Source organism: Vigna radiata, chromosome 11 (genome assembly GCF_000741045.1).
Source record: "Vigna radiata var. radiata cultivar VC1973A chromosome 11, Vradiata_ver6, whole genome shotgun sequence".
In the NCBI taxonomy this organism is placed as follows: domain Eukaryota; kingdom Viridiplantae; phylum Streptophyta; class Magnoliopsida; order Fabales; family Fabaceae; genus Vigna; species Vigna radiata.
This window is the reverse complement of record NC_028361.1, coordinates 1,398,293-1,417,283: the sequence shown is the minus strand read 5'-3', so window position 1 is coordinate 1,417,283 and position 18,991 is coordinate 1,398,293. Positions and strand designations below refer to the sequence as shown.

At 32.7% G+C, this 18,991-nt stretch overlaps 2 protein-coding genes across 2 annotated transcripts; both read right to left on the bottom strand.

The window, feature by feature from the left end:
• Positions 1–135: 135 nt before the first annotated feature.
• LOC106777654 (magnesium-chelatase subunit ChlD, chloroplastic) lies at positions 136–11,821 on the bottom strand. The gene is made up of 15 exons (XM_014665324.2): positions 11,512–11,821; positions 10,807–10,985; positions 10,238–10,322; positions 9,792–10,108; positions 9,200–9,323; positions 7,265–7,357; positions 5,954–6,049; positions 4,429–4,563; positions 3,579–3,779; positions 3,160–3,315; positions 2,614–2,721; positions 2,022–2,156; positions 1,471–1,632; positions 562–682; positions 136–473 (listed from the first exon to the last, which is right to left on the bottom strand). Exons 1-15 carry the CDS (start codon positions 11,758–11,760, stop codon positions 388–390), a joined length of 2,247 nt encoding a protein of 748 aa, XP_014520810.1. The 5' UTR covers positions 11,761–11,821; the 3' UTR covers positions 136–387.
• Positions 11,822–14,960: 3,139 nt separating this feature from the next.
• LOC106776540 (scarecrow-like protein 3) lies at positions 14,961–17,795 on the bottom strand. Its single transcript, XM_014664020.2, has one exon. It carries the CDS (start codon positions 16,811–16,813, stop codon positions 15,383–15,385), a length of 1,431 nt encoding a protein of 476 aa, XP_014519506.1. The 5' UTR covers positions 16,814–17,795; the 3' UTR covers positions 14,961–15,382.
• Between the last annotated feature and the right edge of the window lie 1,196 nt (positions 17,796–18,991).

Sequence of the window (18,991 nt, the reverse complement as noted above, 5' to 3'; positions counted from 1 at the left end):
GTAAGCAGATTATTGATTATCTTTTTTCTCTTCTAAAATACATGCTTGAATATAACTTTATCCAAATGCATTGACACTATTACAGCTAGACTCCAGTGTATGAAAATGACCATTGTGTGTGAAATAACCAAGACAAATCCTATTAAAAAATGAAAGATTGAATTTAGAACATGTTTGAGACATAAGATGTGTATGACCACGAGAAATTTACACTCGTAACATTTCTAATTGGGTAGGGCTGATCATGAAACAAAATAATGGAACTAGCTATTACAATATGCTTTATGCTTCCTTCTCATCTTAGTAGATTAGTTGCATTATTTTCATTAACATTTTATGACAAAAGGGGGAAGGAAGCCAGTTTATCTGCTTAATTCTTAAAAGGTTTCATGAACTTTTCAAAGCTGTCAAAGCTTCCTTTGTCGCCGATGAGATAACAGCGTCTGAAGCATTTGGAAGATAATAATACTTCCCTGCATTATGAAGTTATTTTATGAATATAATGTTTTCGCCTATTGCAGAAACTAATAGATCCATTCGGTAAAATTGTAGTACACAAACCTTGGGCAACTCTAGCAATCTCCTTGGCGAAACCCGTTGACACAAACTTATTCTCAGTGTCAATGACAAGAAGAGACATTCCTGCCTTATATATCTTCCCAGCGACCTCAAGAATTTCATCCTTTATTAAAACAAAGTTAACAGTTAGTTCAGACTTGGACAAGTACGAGGAACTGAACATGTATGTGTGTACGTGTGTATGTGTATGTAAGTAAGTCCTGCCAATTCACACAGGTTTCAAAAGATCATGGGAGTAAAAGCATAGCGAACGATGCAAACTAACTATAATATTATTAGAAAGAGTATTACTTGAACTTTAATATAATTGGCTTCTTCAATGCAATTTGTTTATTATTAAAATGTTTTAAATTTTTTGTTGTCAGAAAATGGCTTCCATGTGCCACTGGGATTTGTCATGATGGTACCCACATGCCTTATCCTTAATGGGGATGCATGTTCATTTTGACGACCCCTCCCCCATCTACCCCTTTCCTTAAGCCCAACTGCTTAACCCTCATGAATCTAACTCGTCATCAATCCCACCAATGGGGAGTCCAGAAAACTTTCTCAGTGAGACCAAAAAATAATTTACAATAATTTCACAAAAGTAAAATATTACAAAGTGTTACAAAGTGCATATCTCATTGAAAAAGAAATATAAAATAATTTAGTTTGCATATCATGTTATTATGTTTGAGCTTTACCACGATTGGAATATCAGGGTAAAATATAAATTTTAATGGGGAAATATTTTTTTTTTTTCATATAAAAAAATCTCGTGGGGAGAATAAAAAGCATAATATGAATCCGCCCATGCCCACCACACACAAAAATGACAAAACAGAATATGCCAGTTAAGGTTTGTCATTTGAAAATAATTACAAGTCCAATTCCAAAGCTTAACCATACCTTCAATTCTTGAGCGGAAGGTTTTGGTGCATCAGAAGCAGCAGCTGCTTCAGGGTCAGTTGACCTTTTCAACGATATATTGGCTCTTCCATCAGTGATTGCAACAATCATTACACGTCCAACGTCGCCACTTTTCTCCGCATTTAGTCCAACCCTAACAGCCTAAATATTTTTCATAAATAAGAATTAATAAAATATAAAAAAAAAAGTTAATTAAATCCGATTAAAATGTGATACAAGAAAGTCCTTCTGACACAAGAAAGATGAAACTAGCATAAGAAGGAATTTTATATGAAATTAAATAAAGAATTCTAAATCAGAGAACCCTACACCACCAACGATCAAAACTAACATTATCCATTGTCATTTTCATATACTGGAAACCTCTTTTGGCTTAAAAATGTCAATAGATGGAAATCATTTAAAACATTGAGAGCAGTTTTAGAGTAATTTAAATAGAAATACATGGTTCTATAATTATGACAGTGGTAAAACCTCTGTTCGTTCAAAACTTTGAATATAATAAAATTGACATGAAAAAATCTGCATACAGTTGTTAGACCATGGGCAAGTGGGGACCCTCCACCGCATGGAAGCCTCTCAAGACGTTTCCTTGCCATTGCAATTGATCTAGAAGGTGGCAAGAGAACTTCAGCTGCATCTCCACGGAATGGAATTATAGACACCTATTTAACAAGAGCAATAATTATTTGAAAAAAGATTATTTAGACAGCATCATAAAATGAGTCGTGCTTTCTGTTTACTCCAGCATATCATCAATTAAAACTTTTGTATGTTTAATTTAGCAGCATGTGATAAATGACGTGAGAAAATCAAATTTATTGTTCCATTCTAACAGTGATTCTGATTCAAGGATTTGCAATGGAACCAATATGCAAATCACGGTGGTATCTGTAACCAGAGCTATGCACAGGTTAACACTGAACAAGTACCAACGCACACACTAGTTCTTTCATTACGTGAGTGCCTTTTCTTTCAAACTACTAGTTCTGTCTTCAGTATGAGAATTCATTCGTTAACACTACGTTTTGGATTGGTATATGTAATTTCTGAAAATAATATTGATTCCTTTTCAATTATAAATAAATTCATAGAGGTTAAAAATTTACATGACCTAAGCACCTGATCCCTGCTTGTATAACTCTCAGCCAAAAGCTTCAGTGCTGCACCTTTTGCATTCTGCATTCTGTTCAATGCCATGCTTCCACTTGCATCAACCACAAATATCACCTGCCGTGATTATTAAGATGTTTTAAAAGAAAATGCATAAAAGCTTATCATAAACAAGTTCAATATTTCTTTAGTGACCGCTTTCATAGCAAACATCACAGCAGACTACCTTAGTGATTTAAATTATATTCCGTAGCTAGTCAGACAAGCTTTTGATATTAAATCAATTCCTCTGGCCGAATACAGATAAAAAAATCAGATACTAATCATATTGACAGTAGAACTTTAATTAAGCATGATTTTAATCCCTGACAAAGGACTAAAACCGCACCTTTTTTTAGTAACTGACAGTAAGAACTTTAATTAAGCATGATTTTAGTCCCTGATGTAGGACCAAAATCAACATTTTGAAGAAACAAAAAACATTTTTATCCTTCTTTATATTTAGATTTCAAATTAATTATTGTGAATAGAAATCCCGAATGAGAAGTCATGTACCAATGCTCCTGCTTTCCTTGCCATTCTCTTTGCCCTCATGTCAGTTTTCTCCACAAATACTTTTCTACTGTTTCCCGAGTCTTTTGCCCTTCGCAATTTTTGATAAGGTGCAGCAGCTCTGAGGGTTGCATCAACAGCTAACCTCTTTACAGGGCCCTGCATACAGTAACGGGATTTGTTGGGTGAAAAAGCACATCCAATAACGATGGCAATTAAAGATTACTAGTCAATGAGCATCCCGATAGTTAAATTTGAAAGCAGTGATAAAAATGCAAGTGCATACACAGATAAAAACATTCAAGTAGATAACTGAACAGTGTTTATCAAAATTCCATAGACAATCTTTCAACAGCAAACAAGTATATTTGATGCTATCTATTTTGATTATAGGACAAGCAAATGGAGTTAGAAGTACCAACCTTTGGAAGCATTGGTTTGATGTATCGACCTCTATCCTCTGAAAATATAACATTTTTTGCCCTGCCAGCCCTCCCTCGGCGCCTCTGTGCTTGTTGGGCAAAGAAAAGAAGTTTTTCATCTACCAAGCCCCCTTCAGCATCAAAGATAAACTCCTCAGGTAATTGTTCTTGCTGCTGTTCATTCTCTTCATCCTTGTCATCCTGAATTTTACAAGTACATGAAGGTGGACGTTAAAACTTAATAACATAAAGAACATTGCTCTTGAATTTAGGTTGCACCTAACTAAACCCCACTAGCTAGCTTCGTAAGGTGAGAATTGCCAATTCATTAATAATCTTTACTCCAGCTTGGTATATAGTCGATGTTAGATCTCAAGGCACTCCCCTCACACTCAGAATGGACATCTGGATCATAGAGACAGTGGGACTTATTTGTTTTACATTGCACTAAGAAAGTTGTGGGGCTAGGATTGATAAAGGAAAACCGTGCTAAGTACATTTTCTGGACAGTTGAGGGTAACAATATCAAATCTATGATAGGTTATGACATCACCTTGATTCAGGTTGAGCTTAATTTAACCCCAAAAGTTAACTCATGGAGGGGAGATTGCCCAAGCCTTTACGGCCTCAATTTTGGCCAGAACTTTAATTGATATAGGACCCATAATTTTGTTCATAAAATCTTATGCAAATAAGTCCATATACAAACATTAATTTTAAAATAAAGGAAATCATAAGGTCACAACTTGACTAGGATAATATTCTCCAGTAAATGGACCAAAATCTATTACTTTCAAAAAGGAATTGTCTTTAAAAAAGTCAATTAACTTGAATGATGGTTTAACTCAACCTCTTGATCTTCCTCTTCATTTTGTTCTTCGGCGGATTCTTGATTTTGTGGAGGGGGCGGAGGAGGAGGAGGCTGATTTTGTTGATCTGGTGGGCTCTCAGTAACAACTGACCGGGGCAGAATGACCAATTCTACCTGTATCAGAGAATGTATGATAAACAATTTACTGTATAGATTCTTTATTATTTTCAAAGAAGTAAAACAACATTCTCTACCGATTATTTTACAAGATGTACCTACCTAAGAACAATTTATTACTGGTTATAAATGCATACATAAAGAGAGCATGAATATGATCAAGTTAGTATACAACAATAAGTTTTCGTAAAAGTTCTCTCACACACACAAAGCATTAAAGCTAAATTCTAAAGCTAGGATAACACACTAACCCTAAGCATCTCCTTCCAAAATAATGAAAAACTACTGAAATTATGTTAGAGAATATTGAATAACTTTCCTTAGTCCTTTTCATGGGGAATTGCAGATCATATTGTTAGATTACACCATTTTTTGAAATCAGAAAATTTGGGGAACAACCAATCTGTTTTCAGTCAACTTTATTGTCTAGTTTCACTCTATTTATACCATTACACACACTTAAATCAATACTCAAATCCCACTTTCCCCTGTTTTCAATACCAAAAAAAAGGAATTATGAAAACTACCAAGAAGGATGTTACCATGTGCCAAAGACCTATTAGCAATATCAGCACAAAGATAGTCTGATTCATGTAGTTGATAATTTTATAGTAGCATTAAATTCTTTCAAAACTTCTCTATCATGGTTCCAATTCATAGAAACACAATTAAGCTTGACAACAGAAAGCCCATGGTACGAAAATAAACACAAACGAATCCTTAGTCAGAATCAGAAAATATAAACAAATCCTCAGTGATGCTAACACCCCTGTGCCAAAGCATCAACGTGTACTTTTAAAACGTTAATCTTACTAGTAAAGTCAAACCATGCTCCTTTTGGCAAGTGTAAATTAAGGAAATTCTTTTGTAAACTTTACTTATCATAGGGACATGTATGTCCTCAACAATTAGCAGGAAATATCTAGCCACAAATCATATTTTATTGAAAGAAATTAATACACGAGTGAAATTTAATTTGTGTTCTATCAATGTAAAAAAAAAAGTATGGTCAAGCAATATGAAATCATGGTAAATATGACTTTGAAAGTAGCTATGTTAAAGTCCAAAACTCTATTCATGACAATTTGTGATTGGATGATAGTCTCCTCAACAATGTTAGTGCATGGACATTTTTTTCTTAAATGAATATGTGGCTGACTTTTATATTTTAAGTGCAAAACGAGGCGAAAATATTGACCCTAATTGATAAAGGGTATAGGTATCCTCACAAAAAGGAAAGGTGGTGGAGAAAACACCATAATTCAAATTCAAACTAACAACTTAATTGGTTATGCTCCTAGAGAAGGCTGTAAGAACTGTAAAGCCAACAGACCAAGGTGTAACTGATGTACAAAAATCTCGTACTCAAGTTTCAATGGAAACTTACAGCTTTTTTTAGGTCATCCACATAAACCTTTTCACGTCCCTCCAGAGCAGCTAAGCACTTTGCAACACGGGCAGCAAATAGCTCAGCTCTATGTCCCTGTTGTTCATAACAAGTATTCAATATATCAATCAACATGAAAACTATTTGCAAACTGGCTTGATCCCCAAACAAGTGCAATGACTGATACACTACACATAACAAATTAATTGTTCATTTCTTTTCTCTTGAATAAAGTATTTGTAGAATGGGACAGTGTCATGTCACATCATTTTAGAAATTTTTTAACTCTCGCCTGGTATCACCAATTCAAAATTTTGGAATTATACATTGACCTAGGTCTTTTATACAACAACGTAGTTCTTCCGCTCTTGCTCTTACCTCTGGCAAGTATAATTTACATGCCCACTGTTATCACAAATATATGACATCAAATATACTCATGAATTAACGCCAAAACAATAAAACAGTTTAAGGGAAGGGTGGACTTCATTATGGGATAATAGACGAGCTATTTAATATCCTCAATTCAGCATTCAGTTTAATGAAGGGGAACAGAAAAGCAACACAGAATGTTTCTCTTAAAATTGAAATCCTTAATTGGCCCCAAGCATACAAAAAATTTCTTATGTTCCCATAATTTAAACTGTATGAATAACCTAAAAAATAGCCAGTAAAACTTTCAAAATTTTTATGAGATGATTATGAGCAAAATCATATGTTGAAAGCTATGATAGGGAGCATATCAAGAGAACTTTTATATGAAAGTGAGTAGAGTGAATCGTGGTTATTCAGTTAAATCATTAAAGATTAAAAGATAAAGCCATGTGACTTTTTTAAGAGTTAACGCGATCATTAACTTTTAGTCCTAACCAGTCAATATATGGTTGCATTGTACATCCAGATTAACTATTATCATTATGTCAGTTAAATCATTAAAAGATTAAAAGATAAAGCCATGTGACTTTTTTAAGAGTTAACGCGATCATTAACTTTTAGTCCTAACCAGTCAATATACGGTTGCATTGTACATCCAGATTAACTATTATCACTGTGTCATAATGTTTGTCCCATTTACTTTGATGGTTTGAAGGTTCACAAAAAAAAAAAATAATTTAATATTAATATAGCAAAAACCTGGAAGGATGTTTATCAATTAACAGAAGAATGAGGCAATCAGGAACTGATTTACATGATAGCACAGTAGAATCAATTGCCTCAGAATGGATGTAACTTCAGAATATCTCTCAGGTACATCTAATGTACCATACAAAAGGTTTTTCCTAAGTGTAGAAAGAATTGCAGAGAATTTACCTGGCAACCACCTCGTAAAGCTTCAATGACCAGGTATTTTAATTGTTCACTGCTAATAGTAACATCTTTTAGATACTCTCTGGCCAATATGATCTGCAGTAGAATATATTAAGCAGTTAATTAAACAAAGAATAAAAATTATAATAGCAAAGGGAGTGGAGACTAGACCAACATACATAATAAAATCAACAATGTAGTCATTGATGTACAATATCTCATGTGAGACTCAATGTATAACCATAGATTTATTATGCATTCCCCATATGAGGCCAAGATTTACTCACTTTGCTACCTCTTACTTAACATTAGGGTGTCTTTTGGAGCATAGGAGCCATTTCATTAGAATGTTTACTGGTGACAAATGGAAGAATTCTCATTTTGCAAATACAAGAGATGCAAGTTCAATTGAAGATGTGGTTTTATATAAAGAATGTTTGACGGGTGCATTTCCTATAATGCAGGTACTTATAATGGTAGATTCTTATGCGAAACCAGCCATTGGTTTCATCTACAAGGGACTGGATCAGGTCGAGGAAAAGATACAAAAAGAGTTTAATGATGACGAGAAAGGGAACTTTACTAATCTTCAAATTGAAATTTAATCTTTTAGATTATACCTTTTAGAATGAATTGAAACTGGACACTAATTCAAATTATTTTTCTGTCTTGGACTTGGTATTTTATAATTTGGTATTTTGTTTAGGCTACTTAGACTTAAGTAACTAGGTATTTCAGTTGTTTTGATTGTCACTCAGGAGTTATGGCTTGGTTGACATGCTTTCTTTCTTAGGGTTTCTGATGAACTTAAGTTTGATAAAGTATTTTAAAGCGTGGCATTGTGACTGAATTTTTTTTAATTATTTACTTGTATGAGTATATATCTCATAATTATGTAGGAGTAGGATACAATTTGTACTATGATCCCACGATTTATGATTTTGTGAGACCTTGACCATCCCAACGATAATCTTGATTTTGACTTTGCTGCCCAAAGGTAGTAGTTGTTTATCATAAGCCCCATTCATTTTATGAAATGAACCTATTTGTCATGTTTACAATTTTATAGGATAAGTTCCTTCTATACAGTAGCTTGTATAACAAAAAAAACTCAAGAAATTTGCTTCCTAAGTCAGTAGATTACAACCTTGTGCACATGGACATATGTGGATAACACAACATAAAAATTGGAAAGGCTATAGTATTGTAATAGAAATAGATCAGATCTAACTCAATTCAGATCAAGAGGAAGGATAATTACACGAGCCTTATAAGAAGTATTGACCATATTACCCAACTAGGATAAGAAGATCCTGAAGTTTGCAGGAGTGAACATTCAGAGCGTGAAAAATGTAAGATTATATATCCATAAGTGGTCAAACATTAAGACTTGATAAGCTAGCAAAATGGAGGAGAACTGCCCACCAGCCATATAAGAGTATTACAGCAACATTAATAGCCTACATGAGACATCTTAACAAATACTTTCTTTACTGTTTATGTTCAAGTTAGCAGACCAAAATTAAAAAGCTGTATGTTAGGATGAATGAGAGTGATTACAGGGGAAGAGAAATTGGGAGGATCAATTTCTGCTAGGAGAAAACTAGGCTCGGTTCAAGTCATTGACAACTTAATTTACAGTTAGTTAGTTAGAGATGATGCTAGGAGTGGGAGAAATGACAAGGAACAAATAGTAGGATGGAAATAATAGAGATGGGTTTGGATTTGGAGTAGATCTTGGCAAGAGAGAAAGAACTCGGATTTCCTCAGGTTGTGAGAGATGCCTATTTGTAACTCCTGTGTTTCCATTTCTCTCTTAATGCTGTAATCAACCTGATTCAGATTCAAGGAGATAAATATTCAGACAAATTTCTAGTCTTTTCTGTTTGTTCTTCCCCCTTTCTGATCAAGTTTTTATTATTTCCCTGGCAAACATACTTGGGTTTTTGCATTGTCGGTTTCCTCTTCGACCATCTCAAATACTTGGCTACTGTTCTCCTGAAACTCTGTAGCAATTCCAACAGCTGCAACACGGTTTTCAAAACTCATTGGAAGATCTGCACTGCAGAAGCGGTGCATAGTTAGAAATAAGAGAGATGATCAAAATTTTGACAATTCATTCCATTGAATATGTTTTCGTCAGGATTTTATTGCCCATTTAGTCTTTTCTATTCAAGATAACTTAAAAATCTTTTCAATGGGTCTTCTTTACCGAGTCCGATGCCAGAAATAGAGAGAAATGAAAAAAAATAAAAATATAAATAAATCAAGGAGCAAAGAGGGGACAGGAAATTGAGGCAGAAAACTCGTAAAAGAATTTCATCATTTGAGGATGGCTTCAGTGTGTACAGATGGTAACAGATGATGGTCTTATGATATTTTCAATCAAACTCTAAAAGTTGTTTATTTGGTATTTAACTAGGTGAAAAAATTCCTAATTTATTAAATGCTTTATCCAATTCTCCCCATCTCCACAGTCAACATCCTTTGAGAACCAGCGTAAACCTAAAAAGGTTTATTACAGCAGTACCTTAAATTAACCGCAATGCGATCTAGCAGGTGTTCACGAACAGCACCCTCATCTGGGTTATATGTGGCAATGAGAAGGGGCCTGCATGGGTGCTTGAAGCTGATCCCCTCTCTTTCAACAGTATTTACTCCTTCAGTCAAAACATTGAGGAGCAAATTACTGATACCCTCATCCAAAAGATTAATTTCATCAACATATAAAACACCTCTATGAGCTTCTGCAAGTAAGCCTGGCTGGAAAACAGTTGTGCCTGTTTTCACAGACTCCTCAACATCAACCGATCCAATCAGTCGGTCCTCTGTTACTCCAAGAGGAATCTGATGTAAAATGAACACATGATTTTTTTTCAATAGAAAAATAATTTCTGCAGGGACAGTAAAAAGAAAATGAACCTAGGTTGGCTGAACAAAATGAAATATATGCAAAGCTTATTTGCTGAATAGTACCTGAACAAAGGGAGACTTGACAATTTGAGTTTTAATATTTCCAGTAGAATCGTATTCCAGGCGTTCAGCAAGACCGTCTTCCCACCTACAAATATTAAGCCTCCTGATTTAAATTTAAAATAATGGAACAAAGGAAACAGAGGAATCCAAGATATTTTTAAGTCAAAGTCTCAGGGATAAAAACAAAAAAAGAGATCGCCTCATCCTGATCAGAAAGATGTTATGTCAATCAGGATTACCTAAGATCGATTTAATAAACTCTTCACCACAAAAGAGCGCAAAGCAACATTTCCTGTGGATTTACAATAGCTAGTTCTATCAATAGGGCTAAGTGGTATATCTCGAAGATGACAAGTGCAAATTTAGCCTGTCGACATACTATAAGAACCATAACAACGTTACAACATTATCAATTACGAATGACCAAATCATGCTCCACCGAAACAGTACAAACAAAATCACGCCATTAGATTAGAATAGTTGTCTTTGTGCGTTAGAATAGTCAAATTTTTTATCTTCTCAAAACTTGTAAAATTTTTCTTATAAGTGGAAGAAACAAGTGACCTTACTCTTCTGGGCACGATGGATCTGCATTGGCTATGGAACCTACTAATACTTCAATAGGAGGCAGTACTGCATGCAATCCACGTGCCATTACAGTTTTGGCAGTTCCTCGCTTTCCTGATATGGCAATTCCTCCAATCCCAGGGTCAGTTGCCCCAAGTAAAAGAGCAGTTTTTATAGCATCCTGAAGAACAAGTGGAACTTGTAAGATTCATCCTTCAATAAAAGAGAAAATTTGATTTTCATTTGCATATTTACTAATCAACTGTTAATTGAATTATAAAATACTCCAAAGATAAAGCCGGCACAATTTAGAGCTAACTATCCGACAATTTTCTCTCCGCTTCGATCACTTCTTGAAATAAAAAAACAAAATTCCATGAACAGACCACAAGTTTTAATAATCCAGCGTACTCAAGCTACATTTTCCTCTCTACGTAAAACGTTATAGTATAGTATACCTTTTAACTTTCCACAAACTAACCACAAGTTTAATCATCGTGTGCTTCCGTAACAAATTAACATTCATGAGGAAAATATGTAAAGCGCATTATACTCGGAAGGCAATGCCACATTGAATAGGATAAGCAAACACTTCTTAAATAAACACACGAGAGCAAACAAATAAATCAAATATCTAACTATAATTTCAACCAAGAAAGGAACATCGGAAGCAAAATACATGAAAAAAAGCAGAGATTATAAATTACTTGGCCTACAACAGCAGCGAGGGGGAAATATTGTCTTCCGTAACTTGTGTGGGGCTTCTCTGAGGTAACCAGAGTTCCATTTTCAGATTCAGCACGAACAATCGGAAAAAGTTTTCGAATGCGTTTCGTTGGAAACCTATTGCAGAGAGAGCGAGAGGTTTTGGATCTGAATGCAGCAAAGAGAGAGTGAGATTGAAGGTTGGGAAGATTAGCTGTTGTTGAAGCTGTGTATGCCAAAGCGAAACCCATTTCAGAGACTCTGCTTCATCAAATCACTTCTAACTTTCTTATTCAATCTTATCCCTTCCTCTTCTTCTCCTATTTTAATTTAATGGAATATAGATAATCATATTAATAAAGGACAGCAAAAACAATTATAATAGAAGGTATAAATAAAACCAAATTATAAAAAAAAAAAAATACGAAAAAGTATATTATGAAAAATAATATTCTTTTTCTTCAATCTTTGGCCATTGCAGTATATTATGAATAATCTCGCGTAAATTAAAAAATTAAAAAACTGTTTAACAGAAATTAGTTAGAAAGTTTTACAGAGTTAATATTAAAATAGTTAATACATACAATAAAATGGAAATTACAAAAACACTTTTTATAATGTTTGTAATTTTGGTTGAAGGAGAATGGTATTTTTGCATAAATGACATTTCTAATTAGCGAGTCAAAGGTCAAATTTTCAGCTAAATGGGGCTCAGGTATCTTTGGAGATACAATTAAAAATTGTTTGGCACGTGAGTATCACATGAATGACTTATAAAAAAAAATTATATTTGTGTATAATCAATTTATGAAAATATATTTTCAACAAATATAAATTTTTTACATTTACTTAACATTATTTCTTTTACTTTTTAATTTAAAAAATACAAAAACTATTTTTATTAATTATTTTATCTATATATAACATATTAAATAAATATAAAAATATATCATTTTATTCTATTTTTAATTTATATTTCACTAATCAATTATGATAATTGAAGTCTCCGAAGAAGTTGTGTATTTAGCTTTTAGAAAGATTTTAGAAAATTAGTATGATGTTATAATTGTTGATTAAAAGCTAAGATTTAAATTATATAAAATTGTATGTGTATGCGTATGCACTAATAATTGTTAAACTAGAAAATAATATACACAGACAATATTGAATAAAATGCAATAAAAAGACTGTTTTGTTGATTTAAATAAATATATATTTTTAAATATTTAATGAAATACTTTTATATGAAGTTAACTTTTTATTTTGATTATTTGTTCAAAGGAAGGGTACTAAGTTTCGTTAAAAGATGGATAATGATATTTTGACGATAAATTTTTGACAACATTTTAATATATATTATTATGTGATTAGTTTATGTTAGTGTTTACAATTATTATTATTGATTGTAGAATAATTTTAGACTAATCACAAAATAATACGTAAATAATGTTAAAATATTGTAAAAAAATATTGTGAAAAATATATATTATTAAGGTATAATGAGATGCATACACATCATAACTCCTTTATAGAAAAAGTTAAGAAAAGGTATTATAATTATTATTTGTAGAAAACTGAGTTTTTATATTTTCATTTAATTAAAAATATGTTTGTTAGTTTCTATAAATGTATGACAATGGTAAATAAAACAAAGTAAGATATTAGATAAAATATTTATGGTTGATAATATTTTTTTATAACATTTTTATATTATCTACGTGTTATTATGTGACTGGTCTAGGTTGATATTTATGATTATTATTTTTATCATGAAATAATTTTAGATCAATTACATAACGATAATGTAAAATGTTATTAAAAAATATTGTCAAAATATTATTATTATTCAATATTTATAAACTTTTTAAATGTTTGTTTTTGAGTAAAAGACTAAAAATAAGGCATTTAATACGTAACAGAAATGAGTATGGAGAGATAAAATCGTCTTCATAGCTTGTTAGCTATCTAAAAAGGATTTTTTTTTTTTTTTTTAACTTTCATAACATGATTATTTTTGCAATAGAAATGTAAGAATATGTGAGGAAAATATAATTTTGTAGAGGCTATGTTTACCAAAAAGATTCTTTAATAATTTTGGCCTAATGTTAACTTCTTTTTATTTTTTTAAAATTTAAAGAATGTTTTTTGTTACTTCATTGTATTTTTGTCATAATTTGTGGGTAGATACTGCATTTAAGATTTAGAAATTTTATATATAACGGAAAACCTTATTTTCAATTACTTTAATATTTAATTAATGGACTACAAACTTATGTCCATCAACACATGTATAATTTTTTTAGTTTGGATTGGGTATGAGGAAGAATTTCGACCAAGTATTATGTGTGGAATGCTAGATTAGATATTCATGACAAAAAAAAATACATGATGATAAAAATAAAATCTTTATCTAAATATTATATGAACAATATCTATGAGACACAATTTAAAGTGTTGTAATGATTATGTCTCCACCTAAACTCAATCAATTTATTATAAAAATAAATATATTGTAAAAACATATGTTGTGGGGAGCCTTGTTCCTCTATCACTAATGACAAATCATAATCTTCATTCATTGGTATATTTGATTTGGTTTCATAATCAATAATCTTGATGTTTGTTTTTTGAGATGATTATTTTTGTTTCTTCTATGACTTTTGCAACCATGTTGATCCTTAATTGAAATTGTCTCCAATAAACTTCCATTTTCAATCGATTTATTTTGTCACCAAATATTCAGCCAATTAGTTTATTTAAAATGTATTTATCACATGCAATTTCTATTCATTGAAGTGTGAGTAATGAATCATGAAAATCTAACACCAATGATGTAATATTATATACTAATGGTAGGAAAGAAAGTTAAAATCACTATATTTCTATATCTTGAAAAGGGAAACTAAAGAAATCACAAAACTTGAATGCTTGTTTAAAATGTTGAATGCTTAAAAGGATGTCTATTTATTTGGTGTTGGTGATGGTAAAATAACAAGTAAAGACAAATCAGTTTTAAACAGTCAAGAAATTATAAAAAAGAATCTTAAAAAAAAAAAATCATAGGTTTTCCATATTTTTTCTTGTTTAAATGAAACTGAAAATTCCTAACTTATTTAAGGCTTTTTAAATCCTAACATAAAAGTAGTCAAAGTTTGAGTTAAAAGTGACATATGAGTTCATTAACTTAATTACAATTTCCTAAATCATGATATTTTATTTTAAAATACCAGGAAGCAATTCAAAAAGTTATTTAACCTTTCTTAGTTAAGCTATTAAGAGAATTTTTAAGAAGATGCTATCAGATATTTTTGAGAATAAACCTCCCAATGCCTCAAAAAAATGACAAACACAAGGGCCATGTTTCTGTTTTCCCTATGTTGTTCTTTTTTCTGTTCCAATGAACTGTTATCATCTGATAAGATTATGCAGAAATTGTCGAAAGAGACACTTATGTCTGGGGCTATGGGATTTTCCAAATGGGGGAATGAGAATCAACCAAAGTCTGAATTTTGAGAAAATCAACATATGCTAAAGATGCAAATTGAAAAGGGAAAGAAATTTCAACACAAAATTTGAGCTAAAAATAAACTTATATTAGGTCTTACACAACAGATGCAGAGAAATTACAGTATAGGAATTAGTGAAGAACAAAATGAGCTCAGCACTAAACAATGGAATTGGATAATTGTTTCACTCTATCACACTTTTCCATTTTCCCATTTCTCTCTTCTGAATTGATCTTCATCATATATATTGGTAAAACTCTTTCATACAATTAGAAACAAAGAAAAGAAAAACTTATAAGAGAGAGACTCCATCTCCATCCATCACTACATCACTATTCTTCTTCTTACGATGCTTCAAGAATCTGTATTACCTTCTTGATCGCCAAGCTGTCACAGAAAACAAGGTTCTATCCTGCCAGTAAATGATCACACAGCCATTTTCCTCCCTCATTCTATATCCATTACAACCATAGTTCTCCAAGAACCTCATTGCCTGCGTCACACCCTGACGGCTTAAAGGCACGTTTGCAAAACCAGATGAATCGAGTCTCTGGATCCACTTATCCATCTTTTCATGCCTTTCCCTTCTTTCAGCTCCCTCACAGGCTACAATGTTCTTGATTTCCTCACCCAGAAGCATCTTCTCGATCTTCATTCTATCCAAGGATGCTCTGGAGACAGTGCATTCCAAACAATCAAACAATGCAGCATAAGAATTTAGAGATTCTAACAGCCTATCCATCAGGTTTGAACTGTTGTGGTTGAAGTCTTGCTCCGTTACAACCATGATCTTTGGTGATAACCCCCACAAGGCATTCAGAAAGCTCTCGGATTTCATTGATGTAGATGAAGACCCGGGTGAGGATGAGGCTGAGGCTGAATCTGGACTTGGACTATAACCGTGAACCATGTCCTTTTCAACCAAATCACAGCGTGTGTTTGGATGCATCTGCAGGATTTTCTGCAGTTGAATTGCATTTGAATTGTTTGACGGAAGAGGAGATCTTCTCCTGGAGGCATCGTCATCCAAGGCCAAAAGGGAGTGTAACTGCAGAATGGAACTGATTGCCAGTGCCTCCCCAGTTTTCACACGAAGTTTGTCAAAATCAAGATTTTCTATCTTGCTGACAACAGGGTTGAACTGGAATGGGATATCCAACTTTTCTGCCTCCTCAGTGAGTTTATGAGCCATCTGATCCAGAACCTCTTTCTGGTGATGCACCCCAGTAATTCTCAAATGAGGAGGTCCTTCAGGGCGTGCACTCAGAACACGGAAGAGGGCAACCCACTGTGCTGGGCCGGTCGCATTGAGATCAATTACATGCACCATTTTCTCCCCTTCCATGGCTTCAACAATAGCCTGATTTGTCAGAATATATGACATCTTCAAGAACGGAAAAAGCTCGAAAAAGAGCTTCTGAACAAGAATTCCTTCAGACACCATAGCTATTCTGGTGGAATTGAGTGCCTTATGGAGACCAGGCCATGTTTTCAGTATCCGATCAGCGAGTGCTTCGGTGAAATATGCAGCAACTCGCTGTATAGTATCCCCATCAGGCGAAGCAAGCTGGGAAATCTGCTCAAGCAACATGTTTGCATTTTCAAGATTACCACTAGCTACCTGATTGGCACAACCAATCAACAAATGGATCAAATACAAACCCCTTTCCTCAGATTTCAGTTCTCTAAGCCAAGGATAAGGAGATCCTATGCCAGGTGAAAGAGACATCATGGAAAAGAACTGAAGGGGCGAAGAAGTTACAGAAGATGACCCTTCTTCTTGAAACACTGATTCCATGAAACCAACCACACCAATCTTATATAGCCTTCAAAAAGGTGGTAAAATGGTAATAGTTATCAAGTGGCACACAGGTTTGATCAAACCTTCCCCGAGTATGAACAAAAACCTGAGTCTATGCGTTACAATGCAAGCGAAAAAATCGCCAGAAGTGAATTAAAGAGACTTTCCCGACTAATTTCAGGAAATATTTTCGGAGCAAAATAAGGAAACGGTAGAGAATCCTACAAAAACCACATTTTGATAATCGAACATGGAAAAGCGAAACGGCTGATGGGTTTTGCAATTGAAGAAGAAAGGAAAAGAAGCCCCCTGAAAATGACGAAGCTTGATGGTGTGAACATTCCGAAAAAGCAGAATAGCAGTGAATGAGTTAGTGGCGTGTTTGGTGTGAGAGTGAAATTGAAGAAGGTTTAACAGGAGCAGTAGCAGGAGATTGAAGGAGTGGTTCATGGGAAGAGAAGAGAAGAGAAGACAATGCGTGAAGGGGTTATTTTGTCTTTATTGTTTTGTTGTCGTTCAGTGGTTAGTGGAGTGTGGAATTGGTGAGAGTCTTGGTTCGGTTGTTTCTGTCTTTATGTTACAAAAACTGTCGTTTCTCTGTGTGGAAACTCTAGAAGGTGTGTTTGTTTGATCACTCAACCAAACTCAACACAGTCCAAAGGTTAAGATTTGTGTGTTGTGTTTAGAGTGGTGTGTTTGTCTTGACGTTGGATGGATAGGGAATCGTGGGTTTATAATATTCCCTAAGGTTGCAAGAATCCAAACATGCCTTAGCAAAGACAAACATTGGGCACAGATTTGTCTCCTAGTGGGGTGAGTGAGAAGGGCAAGAAAGTGTTGAAATGGTTCCAAGAAATGAGTTTTGTTTTATTTTGCATACAATTACAATGGCTAATATCTTATTCTATCAAAGACAAACAGACAAGGATGTTAAGGAAGACTCCAAAAGTAGATTGTTCATTTATCTCTATTTGTGGATTCTTAGGTGGCACTTCCAAACACGACCCAAACCCACCTACACTTCATTTTTTTCCTTGCAAATTACCAAACCCCATTAACACGCCACCTCGTTTTCTCCTTATGTGCCGTCTAATCAAAATCAAAATATTTTTGTTACAAATTATCATACCAGGGAATAGTATAATATTTTATGACTTAATTTCAATTATCATATCAAGGAAAAGTAAATACTTTATGACTTAATTTCAGTTTTTTTTTTTCTTATGAATAATTCCTTGTACATATTTGTTCTATAGATAAGTAATATTACTTTATAAATAGTGATAAATAATGAAGTTATGTTATATTTATTGTTATTGAATGTATATTGGATTCTTGTTTTGTTGTTATTGAATTGTATATTGGTAATAAATTTATAAATAGTAATAAATAATGAAGTTATGTTGTATTTATTGTTATTGAATGTATATTGGATTCTTGTTTTATTGTTATTGAATTGTATATTAGTAATAAATAATGAAGTTATGTTATATTTATTGTTATTGAATTCTATTAGGATTCTTGTTTTATTGTTATTGAATGTATATTGGATTCTTGTGTTGTGCTACATTATACTTCTTGTTCTCAATTTATATAGTGTGAAATTATCTATAACATCATAACAAATGTGACACTTTAAGATTTGATACACTTCATTTAAATTTTTTATACTAATTATAAAACTTAATATAATTGTACACTTGCTTTAATAAACAAGTAAAATCACTTTATAAATAATAATAAAGATATCTCGCATTTATTATGATAAAGTTATGTTATATTCATTGTTATGAAGTTATAATAGATTTATTATACTCCAATCATATATCATATTTATGTTGAAGCAAGTGATGGAGAACATCAAATCAGATATGGCTTGATTGAATAAGTATACAAATATAATACTTTTTAATTCATCTTCTATAAATCACATATTTATAATCTAAATTTAATATGGATTTTCATCTATAACTTTGTTGAATTATAATTTAACCTAGTATTACACACTTATTCTAGGATAAAAAAAATAAAATTATAATTGTTGTCCTTTTTTATTTACTTTTTACTTTGTGAGTATTCTCATTAATTATTCTCATATGAATATTTATCTAGTTAATTATAGTTTTTTTTCATTATCATACTTATTATTATCTTAATAAATGATATATGATTTTA